This window comes from Tachyglossus aculeatus, chromosome 10, assembly GCF_015852505.1.
Source record: "Tachyglossus aculeatus isolate mTacAcu1 chromosome 10, mTacAcu1.pri, whole genome shotgun sequence".
In the NCBI taxonomy this organism is placed as follows: domain Eukaryota; kingdom Metazoa; phylum Chordata; class Mammalia; order Monotremata; family Tachyglossidae; genus Tachyglossus; species Tachyglossus aculeatus.
Genome location: NC_052075.1, coordinates 54,144,277 through 54,159,246, shown reverse-complemented (window position 1 = coordinate 54,159,246; position 14,970 = coordinate 54,144,277). Strand labels below are relative to the sequence as shown.

Genomic DNA, 14,970 nt, shown 5'->3' with positions numbered 1-14,970 from the left:
GGATCTAGAGGGTGGGGGAGATTTCTTTGGGCTCTCTGACCCTCCCGCTGGGCCAGGATGTGGGGGCCAAACTTCTAGGTCCGGAAGCAGGCGGTCCTGGATCAGCGGGGCCTGGAGTGGGGGTGAGGGAAGCAGGGTCTCTCAAGTTTTCTCTGGGAACTGGCCCACACCAGCCTCATGGGACACCTCCACTGGCCCCCACCTGCTCCCACTGGTCCCCTGGTCCTCACCAGTCTCGGTGTCCTTGCAGGGTAACCCCGGTCCCCCTGGCCCCCCTGGAGCTTCCGGCAAAGATGGCCCCAAAGGCGCAAGAGGAGACGGTGGCCCCCCAGGCCGCGCTGGAGACCCTGGACTTCAAGGCCCGGCTGGTGCCCCCGGAGAGAAGGGCGAGCCCGGAGACGACGGTCCCTCAGTGAGTGGCATAATGGATCGAGACGCAGTGTGACCTAGAGGCCTAGAAGTCAAAAGGATCTGGGTTCTAGTCCCAGCTCCGCCACTTGTCTGTTGTGTGACCTTGGACAAATCACTACACTTCTCTGAGCCTCGGCTACCTCATCTGTAAAATGGGGATGAAGACTGTGAGCCCCATGTGGGACAGGGACTGTGTCCAACCTGATTAGCTTGTACCTACCCTAGCACTTAGTCTAGTGCCTGGCACATAGGAAGCGCTTACCAAATGCCAGAAGAAAAAAAATGTCATGAGAAGAGCGCACCCCCCCACCCCAGGGCAGGATTGAGGGGAGGGCATTGTGTTGGCGGGCTCAGTCACTGGCTGCCTGAGCCCCCGTCTGGACCGGCGGCCCCCTCACCTCTCTTCTCCACCTCCTCCAGGGTCCCGACGGCCCCCCCCGGCCCTCAGGGCTTGGCTGGTCAGAGAGGCATCGTGGGACTGCCCGGTCAGCGGGGCGAGAGAGGCTTCCCCGGCCTGCCAGGCCCTTCGGTGAGTGAGTGCCCCATCCCGTAACCGCCGGCCGTGGGGCCGGGCCCAGGCTGACCTGTCAGGAGGCCAAAGGGATCCCCCCTCTGAGCCCATGCCGCTTCCCACAGTCGCCTTCTCAGGCGAAGGATGGGGGGACAGAGGGAGGGAGGGCCGGAGGGAGACCGGAGCCCCCAGGGGACCCAGGGTCCGGGGCAGGGTCCGGCTGGGGCAGCGGTGGGCCTCACCGCCTGCTCTGTGTCTCTGCGTGCCATGCAGGGTGAGCCTGGAAAGCAGGGAGCTACTGGAGGGGCCGGAGACCGTGGACCCCCCCGGCCCCGTGGGCCCCCCTGGCCTGACTGGACCTTCTGGCGAACCTGGACGTGAGGTAAAGGAATAGAGTCCTCTGGACAGTGGAGGGTAGGGGTGGGATGGGGAGGAGGGTGGGCCAGAGAGAGCCACTAGGGAGAGGGCACAGGTCTTGGGGGGGCAGGAGTCCTGTGTTCTAATCCTAACCCCTCTCCTGGTATGCTGAGTTACCTCGGGGAAGTCACCTGACCTCTCTGGGCCTCAGTTCCCTCATTAGTAACATGGGGGTGGTGATGCTTGCTCTTGCTAAGCCCAGGGAAGTCGAGGCCAAAACGGGCTCACAGTTTGAAGGTGCCAATCGAGGGGTCCGGTCACAGAGGAGGCTGGTGGAGGTGGTGGGGTTCAGCGGGTTGGGGCTGGGGGCGGTTGTGCTGAGGTGCCTCGAAGGACAGCAGATGCCTAGGGGACGGGCCCAGGACGGGCTGTGGGGAGATGGAGCGGGTCATTGCAGGGAGAGTGGGGTGCTCGGCTTACCAACCCCTCGTCTCTGTGCAGGGCAACCCCGGCTCTGACGGCCCCCCCGGCCGCGACGGCGCTGCTGGAGCCAAGGTGAGTTTCGGAGTCTTGCCCTAAGTCCACCCCGGCCTCAGACTTGAGACGTCAGCCGCTGGCTAGGCCTGAGCGGAGGGGGCTTCCTGGAAGGGAAGTCTGGGGCTCAGCAGGGACTGAGCGGACGTTTCTGTCTCTCCACCCGCAGGGCGATCGGGGAGAGACCGGACCCCTCGGTGCTCCCGGGGCCCCCCGGATCCCCCGGCTCTCCTGGCCCCGTCGGCCCAACTGGCAAGCAGGGCGACCGCGGAGAGACTGTGAGTATCTCCCAGCGAGGCTTAGCGGAAAGAGCCCGGGCTTGGGAGTCAGAGGACCGGGGTTCTAATCCCGGCTCTGCCACTTGTCTGCTGTGTGACCTTGAGCAAGTCACTTCGCTTCTTTGTGCCTCAGTTACCCCTCTGTAACATGGGGATTAAAAGTGTGAGCCCCATGTGGGACAACCTGTATCTACCTCAGTGCTTAGAGCAGTGGTTGGCACATAGTAAGCGCTTAACAAATACGATAATTGTCATCTCCCCTCCCCGCACTCTGTGGGGTCCAGGGGCGGAAGGTGGAAGGTGGGAGGTCCAGGGCCATGACCCCAGGGATCAGGACGCTCGGGGACTGGGCTAGAATCGCAGCACAGTTCGGCGTTCTCCCTCTCTGTGTGTCACTGCCTTGTGGGTTTCTCTCAGTCGTTTGTGTCTCTGTGTGTCTCTTCCAGTTGGTGTCTCTGTGCCTGTTGGTGTCTCTCTGCCTGTGGGTTTCTTTTTGACCGCCTTTGGGTGTCTCTCTGACTACCTTTGGGTGTCTCTCTGCCCGTGGGTATCTCTCTGCCTGCCTGTGGGTGTCTCTGACCACCTTTGGGTGTCTCCCTGACCGCCTGCGTGTGTCCCCTTGACCTCCTGTGGGTTTCTCCCTGACTGCACTGTGGGTGTCTCTCTGACTGCCTTGTGGTTGTCTCTCTGGCTACCTTGTGGGTGTCTCTCTGGCTGCCTTCTTCGTATCTCTGACCATATGCGTGTTTCTCTGACCCTCTGTATCTTTCCAGGGAGCTCAAGGCCCCATGGGCCCATCCGGACCGGCCGGAGCCCGGGGAGTTGCGGTGAGTCCCGGCCACCCCCAGCAACCCCTCGCCTCCCGTTCCCTTTCCCAGGATTTAGGGTGTCGAAGGCTTCGATCCTTCCCCGACCCTTTGGTCACCCCCCATCCCGGACCCCCGGCACCCTCTGTCCCCCTTTCTTCTTCCGTCTCCCTTCTCCCCTCCAACCCAGACCACGGATTCACCCTGTCCCAACTCACACATGTTCACGCTCCTGTTCACCAGCACGCTCACTTCCCTGAGAACACACATGCTCACACTCGCCCACGCAGGCTCACGCACATGCTCACCCACCCGTTCACGTGCTCCCTCTCTCTCCTCAGGGTCCCCAAGGTCCCCGCGGAGACAAAGGTGAGGCTGGCGAGGCTGGCGAGAGAGGTCTGAAGGGCCACCGAGGCTTCACCGGACTTCAGGGTCTTCCCGGACCCCCGGTAAGTGACGGTGCCCTGGGACTGCTTCCCTGGGGGAGCGGCGGGACCCATGGTGGCCCGGGTTGTGGCTGGGCTGCTGGGAGGGGGCCGAGGGTGGGGCTGGACTGATCGCCACCGGGCTCCCGAGATCCAGTACAAGATACCCCCCACCCCCCGACCTCCCCTACTTCTGCCCCATCACCTCCAGCCCGGGTCTGGCGGCCCCAGGATGAGAGCCCTGCTGTGGGGAGCTGCTGGGGGCTGACCTTTATATTATATATATATATATATATATATATATATATACATATATATATATATATATATATATATATATATATATATATATAATGGCATTTATTAAGCACTTACTATGTACAGAGCACTGTTCTAAGCGCTGGACCTTTGACCTCCCCAACAGGGTCCTTCTGGAGACCAGGGAATCTCCGGTCCTGCTGGTCCTTCTGGTCCCAGGGTGAGTGCGGTTGGGCGGGAAATGGGCCGGGGGTGGGCAGCGGGTGGTTGATCTGGGCAACCTGGAGACATTCCGGGGCCCTGGCCCTGGACGATCCTCGGAGGACTCGATCGGGGAAGGCAATTAGGGATATTTACACCACTATGGTTTCCTGTTACTAATAATAAAAATAATAACTGTGGTAGCTGTTAAGCGTTTACCATGTGCCAGGCACTGTACAAAGTGCTGGGGAGGATACAAGGTAATTGGGTTGGACACAGTCCCTGTCCCACATAGGGCTCACTGTGTTAATCTTATTACCTCAACAACATCCTCTTCTTGCTTCCCATCTCAATCTTCCTCTGATCCCGGTGGGCTCGGGCGCCTGTCCCATTAGAGGGAAAGCTGAGGTCCAGAGATGGGCGGCAATTTCCCAGGATCGCTCAGCGAGACGGGAGAGCGACGGCCTCCTGATTCAGTGCTGGGCCCCCCCGGGTGGGGCAGAGCTTGACCAGTGGTGCCTTGGACCCCAGATCCCGGAATGGGCAGGCGCGGCCCCTGCCCCTGGGGGTCCGTTTGGGTGCCTCTCCCATGACTGGTGAGCGGAGGGGCCGGGCTGCAGCCCGGATGTGGCCTGGTACCCCTGCTCCCCGCGCTGGACGTCGTGGCTCTTGGCGTCTCACGGCCTCGTTTCTCGCCTGCCGCAGGGTCCTCCCGGCCACGTGGGCCCCTCTGGCAAAGATGGCTCCAACGGCATCCCAGGCCCCATCGGTCCCCCCGGCCCCCGTGGCCGCTCCGGAGAAACCGGCCCTGTGGTGAGCTCGCCCCCCTGCCCCCCATCTACTGGGCTTCCCTTCGTCCTCCTGCCCCCCATCCCTTCCCCGCTCCCGACTCGCCCTCCTCCCTGTGCCCGTCCTCCTTCCGGCCCCTTCCCGCTGCCCCTAACCCGGTCCTGCTTGGGGGAGATCTCCAGTCCTGGAAGGTGTCCGCCTGGCAAATCCCAGCCTCCCGGGGACTCCGGCCGCTGACCGCTCCCCCCGCCCCGCTTCCTCCTCAGGGTCCCCCCGGCAACCCCGGCCCGCCCGGCCCTCCCGGCCCTCCGGGACCCGGCATCGACATGTCGGCCTTCGCCGGGCTGGGTCAGCGCGAGAAGGGCCCCGACCCCATGCAGTACATGCGGGCCGACGAGGCGGCCGGCGGCTCACGGCCGCACGACGCCGAGGTGGACGCCACCCTCAAGTCCCTCAACAACCAGATCGAAAGCCTCCGCAGCCCCGAGGGCTCCCGCAAGAACCCCGCCCGCACCTGCCGCGACCTGCAGCTCTGCCACCCCGACTGGAAGAGCGGTGAGCCCGGCGGGCGCGGGCCACGGGAACGCGTGGCGGGCCGGGGCCGGCCACGTGGCCGCGGGGAGGCCGGGGGCACGGCTCCAGACGCCCCGGTGGCCCTGCCCCGACCCGAGGCCTCGACATTTCTCTCCCCCCGACCCCGCAGGAGACTACTGGATCGACCCCAACCAAGGCTGCACGCTGGACGCCATGAAGGTTTTCTGTAACATGGAGACGGGCGAGACCTGTGTGTACCCCAACCCAGCCAGCGTCCCCCGCAAGAACTGGTGGAGCAGCAAGGGCAAGGACAAGAAGCACGTCTGGTTCGGCGAGACCATCAATGGCGGCTTCCACGTGAGTGTCGGCCCCGGGCCCCCGTTCCCCGAAAATCCACCCCAGGGCCCCGGCTCCCCCATCTCCCAACCCCAGGGCTCGGGTTCCCTGATGTCCCTCATTCGATCGTATTTATTGAGTGCTTACTGTGCGCAGAGAACCGGACTGAGCATTTGGGAGAGCACGCTACAACAATAAGCAGACACCTTCCCTGCCCTCCGCGAGCTGACAGTCTAGAGGGGGAGGCAGACATGAATAGAAATAAATAAACGGCGGATATGGGCGTAAGCGCTGTGGGGCTGGGAGGGGGGGGGGATGAATGAAAAGGGAGTGGGAGAAGAGGAAAGGAAGGCTTAGTCAAGGAGGTGATGCTTAGAGAAGCGGCGTGGCTCAGTGGCTTTGGAGTCAGAGGTCGTGGGTTCAAATCAGAGTGGCTCAATGGAAAAGAGCCTGGGCTCTGGAGTCAAAGGTCACGGGTTCAAATCCCGGCTCCGCCACTTGTCGGCTGGGTGACTTTGGGCAAGTCACTTCACTTCTCTGGGCCTCAGTTCCCTCATCTGTAAAATGGGGATTAAGACTGTGGGACGACCTGATCACCTTGTAACCTCCCAAGTGCTTAGAACAGTGCTTTGCCCATAGTAAGCATTTAATAAATGCCATTATTAGTAGTAGTAGTAAATCCCGGTTTCACCACTTCATTCATTCAATCGTATCGATTGAGCGCTTACTGTGTGCAGAGCACTGTACTAAGCGCTTGGGAAGTACAAGTTGGCAACATATAGAGACGGTCCCTACCCAACAGCGGGCTCACTGTGTAACTTTGGGCAACTCACTTCACTTCTCTGGGCCTCAGTTCCCTCATCTGGAAAATGGGGATGAAGTCTGCGAGCCCCGCGTGGGACACCTTGTATGTACCCCAGCGCTTAGAACAGTGCTTTGCACGTAGTAAGCGCTTCATAAATGCCATCGTCATTATTGTTACGTGGTTTCAATATGGCTTGGAAGGCGGGGAGGGGCACTGTCGGATTTGAGGAGGGAGGGCGTTCCTTGCCAGAGCCCGGCCGCAGGATCCCCCAGGACTCTATCTAGCCGGGAGCGTGACCCAGCGTGGACCCCGTGAGAGTCCCTTTCCCGTCCATTCCCTGCAGGAGAAGAAATGCCCCCGTCCACCCTCCCAACACCCCTGCCCAGGCCCCCCCAGTGGGACTGGCTTTTAGACTGTGATCCCACTGTTGGGTAGGGACCGTCTCTATATGTTGCCGACTTGTACTTCCCAAGCGCTTAGCCCAGTGCTCTGCACACAGTAAGCGCTCAATAAATACGACTGATTGATTGATTGGCTCCTGACTGGCAGTTGGCCCGGGGTAGAGGGGCGAGGCCGGGGGGCGGAGGGCGACTGTGGCGGGCGGGAGAGGGAAGGAGGGAAATTCCGCATATGCCTGGGTGAAGCTCAGGAAGAGAGGAAGCAGATGTGGGATGGGGAAGGGGGTGCCTTCGACACCTTCGGTGTACAGTTGAGGGCCGACGAAGGCTACGTCCTCCATAGTAATAATAATGATGATGGCGTTTATTAATCAATCAATCAATCAATCAATCGTATTTATTGAGCACTTACTGTGTGCAGAGCACTGGACTAAGCGCTTGGGAAGTACAAGTCGGCAACATCTAGAGACAGGCCCTACCCAACAGTGGGCTCACAGTCTAAAAGGTCTAAAAGGTCGCGCTTACTATGTGCAAAGCACCGTTCTCCATCTTGTCCAGAGGAGAACCGAACCCGCCTGCACCTTGGGCAGCTGGGCCGGGCAGGGGGGAGTCGTCCATCATCATCATCATCATCATCAATCGTATTTATTGAGCGCTTACTATGTGCAGAGCACTGGACTAAGCGCTTGGGAAGTACAAGTTGGCAACATCTAGAGACAGTCCCTACCCAACAGTGGGCTCACAGTCTAAAAGGTCTAAAAGGTCGCGCTTACCATGTGCAAAGCACCGTTCTCCATCTTATCCAGAGGAGAACCGAACCCGCCTGCCCCGTGGACAGATGGGCCGGGCAGGGGGGAGTCGTCCATCATCATCATCATCACCATCAATCGTATTTATTGAGCGCTTACTATGTGCAGAGCACTGTACTAAGCGCTTGGGAAGTACAAATTGGCAACATCTAGAGACAGTCCCTACCCAACAGTGGGCTCACAGTCTAAAAGGTCTAAAAGGTCGCGCTTACCCTGTGCAAAGCACTGTTCTCCATCTTGTCCAGAGGAGAACCGAACCTGCCTGCCCCGTGGGCAGATGGGCCGGGCAGGGGGGAGTCATCCATCATTATCATCATCATCATCAATCGTATTTATTGAGCGCTTACTATGTGCAGAGCACTGTACTAAGCGCTTGGGAAGTACAAATTGGCAACATATAGAGACAGTCCCTACCCAACAGTGGGCTCACAGTCTAAAAGGTCTAAAAGGTCGCGCTTACTATGTGCAAAGCACTGTTCTCCATCTTATCCAGAGGAGAACCGAACCCGCCTGCACCTTGGGCAGCTGGGCTGGGCAGGGGGGAGTCGTCCATCATCATCATCATCAATCATATTTATTGAGCGCTTACTATGTGCAGAGCACTGTACTAAGCGCTTGGGAAGTACAAATTGGCAACATATAGAGACAGTCCCTACCCAACAGTGGGCTCACAGTCTAAAAGGTCTAAAAGGTTGCGCTTACTATGTGCAAAGCACCGTTCTCCATCTTGTCCAGAGGAGAACCGAACCTGCCTGCACCTTGGGCAGCTGGGCCAGGCAGGGGGGAGTCGTCCATCATCATCATCATCAATCGGATTTATTGAGCGCTTACTATGTGCAGAGCACTGTACTAAGCGCTTGGGAAGTACAAATTGGCAACATATAGAGACAGTCCCTACCCAACAGTGGGCTCACAGTCTAAAAGGTCTAAAAGGTCGCGCTTACCATGTGCAAAGCACCGTTCTCCATCTTGTCCGGAGGAGAACTGAATCCGCCTGCCCCTTGGGCAGCTGGGCCGGGCAGGGGGGAGCCGTCCTTCATCATCATCATCATCATCATCAATCGTATTTATTGAGCTCTTACTATGTGCACAGCACTGTACTAAGCGCTTGGGAAGTACAAATTGGCAACATATACAGTCCCTACCCAACAGTGGGCTCACAGTCTAAAAGGTCTAAAAGGTCAATCAATCAATCAATCAATCAGTCGTATTTATTGAGCGCTTACTATGTGCAGAGCACTGTACTAAGCGCTTGGGAAGTACAAACTGGCAACACATAGAGACAGTCCCTACCCAACAGTGGGCTCACAGTCTAAAAGGGGGAGACAGAGAACAGAACCAAACATACCAACAAAATAAAATAAATAGGATAGAAATGTACAAGTAAGATAAATAAATAAATAAATAAATAGAGTAATAAATATGTACAACCATATATACATATATACAGGTGCTGTGGGGAAGGAAAGGAGGTAAGACGGGGGGGATGGAGAGGGGGACGAGGGGGAGAGGAAGGAAGGGGCTCAGTCTGGGAAGGCCTCCTGGAGGAGGTGAGGTCGCGCTTACCATGTGCAAAGCACCGTTCTCCATCTTATCCAGAGGAGAACCGAACCCGCCTGCCCCTTGGGCAGCTGGGCTGGGCAGGGGGGAGCCATCCATCATCATCATCATCATCAATCGTATTTATTGAGCACTTACTATGTGCAGAGCACTGGACTAAGCGCTTGGGAAGTACGAATTGGCAACATATAGAGACAGTCCCTACCCAACAGCGGGCTCACAGTCCAGTGGCCGGGCCCGTAGGAGTGGGGCTCCCGGATCTCCTAGTCCCGCCAGCCCCTCGAGCCCCTCCAGGCCGCAGCCCCCCGCTCGCCTGACCCCGCTCTCCCCCCGACCCCCGGCAGTTCTCCTACGGCGACGAGTCCCTGGCCGCCAACACGGCCAACGTCCAGATGACCTTCCTGCGGCTGCTGTCCACCGAGGGCTCCCAGAACATCACTTACCACTGCAAGAACAGCGTGGCCTACCTGGACGAGGCGGCCGGCGGCCTGCGCAAGGCCCTGCTGCTCCAGGGCTCCAACGAGGTGGAGCTCCGCGCCGAGGGCAACAGCCGCTTCACCTACAGCGCCCTCGAGGACGGCTGCACGGTGAGGGACCCGTGGGCTCGGGACGGGGCAGGGAAGCGGGGGGCGGGGGGCCCCGGGACCGACCCGTCGGGCTGAGCCGCCTCCACCTCCCCCAGAAACACACCGGCAAGTGGGGCAAGACCGTCGTGGAGTACCGGACCCAGAAGACGTCACGCCTGCCCATCGTGGACATCGCGCCCCTGGACATCGGGGGGCCCGAGCAGGAGTTCGGCGTGGACATCGGCCCCGTCTGCTTCTTGTAGAGCCCCCCAGCCCCGAACCCGTCCGTCACCGTCCGGCCCGCGGCCCCGAGGACTCTGCCCTCTCTGACCTCGCCCTTCTCCCCCCAACCTCGCCCGCCGCCCCCAGGACTCGCGCCCCGGCCCCCCTCGCCCACCCGCCGGGGCCGCCTCGCCCCCGAGACGGCGGACCCACCGACCCCGGGGGAATCCCATTTATTTATTGTCTTCCCGGAAGACTGTTGGGCCGAGGCCGAGGCGGGAGAAGACCTGGCGTGAGCTCGAAGCCCCCACACCCCGTGGCCGCCCGGCCCCGGCGAGACCCCGTCCCCCGCGTGTCCGGCGGGGCGGCCCAATGGTGCTACTCTGTGTCAAACACCTCTGTATTTTGTAAAACGTCAATTGATATAAAAAAAAAAACCTTGTTGGAAAGGTCTGAGCTCTGGTCTGGTTTGTGGCTCCGGCCGGGCCCTGGACGCCTCGCCCTCTGCCCTCACTCCCGTCCTCGTCCCGCTTCTCTCCTGCTCCCACTCTCGCCCTCACCCCCTGCCTCTGCCGTCTTTTTTATTTATCGGTATTCGTTAAGCGCTTACTACGTGTCAGGCACAAGCGCTGGGGTAGATACATCTGGAAAATGGGGATTAAGACTGTGAGCCCCACGTGGGACAACCTGATCACCCTGTATCCTCCCCAGCGCTTAGAACGGTGCTTTGCACATAGTAAGCGCTTAACAAATGCCAATTATTATTATTATTATTATTACAAGGCGACCAGCTTAGACACAGTCCGTGTCAATCGATCAATCAATCGTACTTATTGAGCGCTTACTGTGTGCAGAGCACTGGACTAAGCGCTTGGGAAGTCCAAGTTGGCAACACACAGAGACAGTCCCTACCCAACAGTGGGCTCACAGTCCCGTTTGGGGCTCGCGGTAGTCATCCCCATTTTACAGATGAGGGAACTGAGGTCATAATAACAATAATGTTGGTATTTGTTAAGCGCTTACTATGTGCCAAACACTGTTCTAAGCGCTGGGGGAGATACAAGGTGATCAGCTTGGACACAGTCCGTGTCCCATTTGGGGCTCACGGTAGTCATCCCCATTTTACAGAAGAGGGAACTGAGGTCATAATAACAATAATGTTGGTATTTCTTAAGTGCTTACTACGTGCCAAGCACTGTTCTAAGCGCTGGGGGAGATACAAGGTGATCAGCTTGGACACAGTCCGTGTCCCATTTGGGGCTCACGGTAATCATCCCCATTTTACAGAAGAGGGAACTGAGGTCATAATAACAATAATGTTGGTATTTCTTAAGTGCTTACTACGTGCCAAGCACTGTTCTAAGCGCTGGGGGAGATACAAGGTGATCAGCTTGGACACAGTCCGTGTCCCATTTGGGGCTCACGGTAGTCATCCCCATTTTACAGAAGAGGGAACTGAGGTCATAATAACAATAATGTTGGTATTTCTTAAGTGCTTACTACGTGCCAAGCACTGTTCTAAGCGCTGGGGGAGATACAAGGTGATCAGCTTGGACACAGTCCGTGTCCCATTTGGGGCTCACGGTAGTCATCCCCATTTTACAGAAGAGGGAACTGAGGTCATAATAACAATAATGTTGGTATTTCTTAAGTGCTTACTACGTGCCAAGCACTGTTCTAAGCGCTGGGGGAGATACAAGGTGATCAGCTTGGACACAGTCCGTGTCCCATTTGGGGCTCACGGTAGTCATCCCCATTTTACAGAAGAGGGAACTGAGGTCATAATAACAATAATGTTGGTATTTCTTAAGTGCTTACTACGTGCCAAGCACTGTTCTAAGCGCTGGGGGAGATACAAGGTGATCAGCTTGGACACAGTCCGTGTCCCACTTGGGGCTCGCGGTAGTCATCCCCATTTTACGGATGAGGGAACTGAGGTAATAATAACAATAATGTTGGTATTTGTTAAGCGCTTACTATGTGCCAAGCACTGTTCTAAGCGCTGGGGGAGATACAAGGTGATCAGCTTGGACACAGTCCGTGTCCCATTTGGGGCTCGTGGTAGTCATCCCCATTTTACAGATGAGGGAACTGAGGTAATAATAACAATAATGTTGGTATTTGTTAAGCCCTTACTATGTGCCAAGCACTGTTCTAAGCGCTGGGGGAGATACAAGGACATCAGGTTGTCCCACGTGGGGCTCCCAGTCTTCATCCCCATTTGACAGATGAGGGAACTGAGGCCCACCGAAGTGAAGTGGCTTGCCCAAAGTCACCCAGCTGACAAGTGGCAGAGGCGGGATTTGAACCCATGACTTCTGACTCCCAAGCCCGGGCTCTTTCCACAGAGAGGTGACGTGACTAGCCCAAAGTCACCCAGCAGACGAGAGGCAGAGTTAATAATGGCGTTTATTAAGCACTTACTATGTGCAAAGCACTGTTCTAAGCACTGGGGAGTTTACAAGGTGATCAGGTTGTCCCACGGGGGCTCACAGTCTTCATCCCCATTTTACAGATGAGGGAACTGAGGCCCAGAGAAGTGAAGTGACTTGCCCAAAGTCTCCCAGCTGACAAGTGGCGGAGGCGGGATTGGAATCCATGACCTCTGACTCCCAAGCCTGGGCTCTTTCCACAGAAAGGTGACGTGACTAGCCCAAAGTCGTCCCGCAGACGAGTGGCAGAGTTGGGATTTGAACCCAGGTCCTTCTGATTCCCAGGTCTGGGGTCTGTCCAGTAGGCCATGCTGCTTGCGTATTAGGTAAGCAAACAGTGCTTTGCACATAGTAAGCGCTTAACAAATACCATCATTATTTATTAGAGAAGCAGTGTGGCTCAGTGGAAAGAGCCCGGGCTTTGGAGTCAGAGGTCATGGGTTCAAATCCCGCCTCCGCCACTTGTCATTCATTCATTCAATCGTATTTATTGAGCCCTTACTGTGTGCAGAACACTGTACTAAGCGCTTGGGAAGTACAAGTTGGCAACATCTAGAGACAGTCCCTACCCAACAGTGGGCTCACAGTCTAAAAGGGGGAGAAAGAGAACAAAACATATTAACAAAATAAAATAAGTAGAATAAATACGTACAAGTAAAAGTAAGCTGGGCGACTTTGGGCAAGTCACTTCACTTCTTTGGGCCTCAGTTCCCTCATCTGGAAAATGGGGATGAAGACTGTGAGCCCCCTCCCCCCCCCCCTCCCCGCCGTGGGACAACCTGATCACCTTGTAACTTCCCCAGCGTTTAGAACAGTGCTTTAGACTGTGAGCCCACTGTTGGGTAGGGACTGTCTCTATATGTTGCCAACTTGTACTTCCCAAGCGCTTAGTCCAGTGCTCTGCACACAGTAAGCGCTCAGTAAATACGATTGATTGATTGACTGCTTTGCCCACAATAATGAGCCCCACGTGGGACAACCTGATCACCCTGTATCCCCCCAGCGCTTAGAACAGTGCTTTGCACATAGTAAGCGCTTAACAAATGCCATCATTATTATTATTAATAAAGGCATTTATTAAGCGCTTACTTGTGCAAAGCACTGTTCTAAGCAATCAATCAATCAGTCATATTTATTGAGCGCTTACTGTGCGCAGGGCACTGTACTAAGCGCTTGAGAAGTACAAGTTGGCAACATATAGAGACAGTCCCTACCCAACAGTGGGCTCACAGTCTATAAGGGGGAGACAGAGAACAAAACCAAACATACTGACAAAATAAAATAAATAGAACAGATACGTACAAGTAAAATAAATAAATAGAGTAATAAATATGCACAAACATATATCATCATCATCAATCGTATTTATTGAGCGCTTACTGTGTGCAGAGCACTGTACTAAGTGCTTGGGAAGTCCAAGTTGGCAACATATCGAGACAGTCCCTACCCAACAGTGGGCTCACAGTCTAGAATGGGGAGACAGAGAACAAAACCAAACATACTAACAAAATAAAATAAATAGAACAGATATGTACAAGTAAAATAAATGAATAAATAGAGTAATAAATATGTACAAACATATATCATCATCAATTGTATTTATTGAGCTCTTACTGTGTGCAGAGCACTGTACTAAGTGCTTGGGAAGTCCAAGTTGGCAACATATAGAGACAGTCCCTACCCAACAGTGGGCTCACAGTCTGTAAGGGGGAGACAGAGAACAAAACCAAACATACTAACAAAATAAAATAAATAGAACAGATATGTGCAAGTAAAATAAATAATAGAGTAATAAATATGTACAAACATATATACAGATATACAGAAAATGAAATAAATAGAACAGATATGTGCAAGTAAAATAAATGGAGTAATAAATATGTACAAACATATATACAGATATACAGAAAATAAAATAAATAGAACAGATACGTGCAAGTAAAATAAATGGAGTAATAAATATGTACAAACATATATACAGATATACAGAAAATAACATAAATAGAACAGATATGTGCAAGTAAAATAAATGAATAAATAGAGTAATAAATATGTACAAACATATATACATATATACAGGTAATAAGCGCTTAATAAATGCCATTATTATCATTATTATTAGGTGCCAGGGACTATTGTAAGCGCTCCACCTGCCCCGACCCCTGGCCTTGACGCCAGGCTTCATCCCCCTGTCGTCGTCCCTCGCGGGCGCCCCCTGTCTTCACCTCCGTCCCCCGCAGCTCCTCCTCCCAGGCTTCGCGCGCCCCCTCATGGCCATTACCTGCCACAGCCGTAGGGGCTGGGAAGCCCGCCTGGCTACGCATGCGCACATCCGGGCACGCATGCGCACACCCGGGGCCCGATCGGCGACGCCGGGCCTTCGTCGTGCGCATGCGTCATGCTCCCCCCGTGAACCTGTGTTTACTCTGTGCTGCCGCAAGAGGGCGCCCCGGCCCAGGCGTCCGGAGAATGTTATATAAGGGCGGAAGAAGAACCGCTATAGGGGAACTTCATTCATTCATTCAATTGTGTTTATTGAGCGCTTACCGTGTGCAGAGCACTGTACTAAGCGCTTGATAATAATGCTGGCATTTATTAAGCGCTTACTCTGTGCAAAGCACTGTTCTAAGCGCTGGGTTCTTCAATAATAATAATAATGGCATTTATTAAGCGCTTACTCTGTGCAAAGCACTGTTCTAAGCGCTGGGTTCTTCAATAATAATGATGGCATTTATTAA

At 55.4% G+C, this 14,970-nt stretch overlaps 1 protein-coding gene across 1 annotated transcript in view; it reads left to right on the top strand.

Moving 5' to 3' along the window:
* COL2A1 (collagen type II alpha 1 chain) overlaps positions 1–10,212 on the top strand; it is a 54,826-nt gene extending 44,614 nt beyond the window's left edge. The window contains 16 exon segments of the mRNA XM_038752223.1: positions 251–412; positions 832–843; positions 845–940; positions 1,196–1,243; positions 1,245–1,304; positions 1,781–1,834; positions 1,983–2,024; positions 2,026–2,091; positions 2,865–2,918; positions 3,239–3,346; positions 3,747–3,800; positions 4,487–4,594; positions 4,837–5,125; positions 5,274–5,461; positions 9,357–9,599; positions 9,695–10,212. Of these exon segments, the coding sequence (XP_038608151.1) occupies positions 251–412; positions 832–843; positions 845–940; positions 1,196–1,243; positions 1,245–1,304; positions 1,781–1,834; positions 1,983–2,024; positions 2,026–2,091; positions 2,865–2,918; positions 3,239–3,346; positions 3,747–3,800; positions 4,487–4,594; positions 4,837–5,125; positions 5,274–5,461; positions 9,357–9,599; positions 9,695–9,841 (1,731 nt within the window). The 3' untranslated portion in view covers positions 9,842–10,212.
* The last annotated feature ends 4,758 nt before the right edge of the window (positions 10,213–14,970 follow it).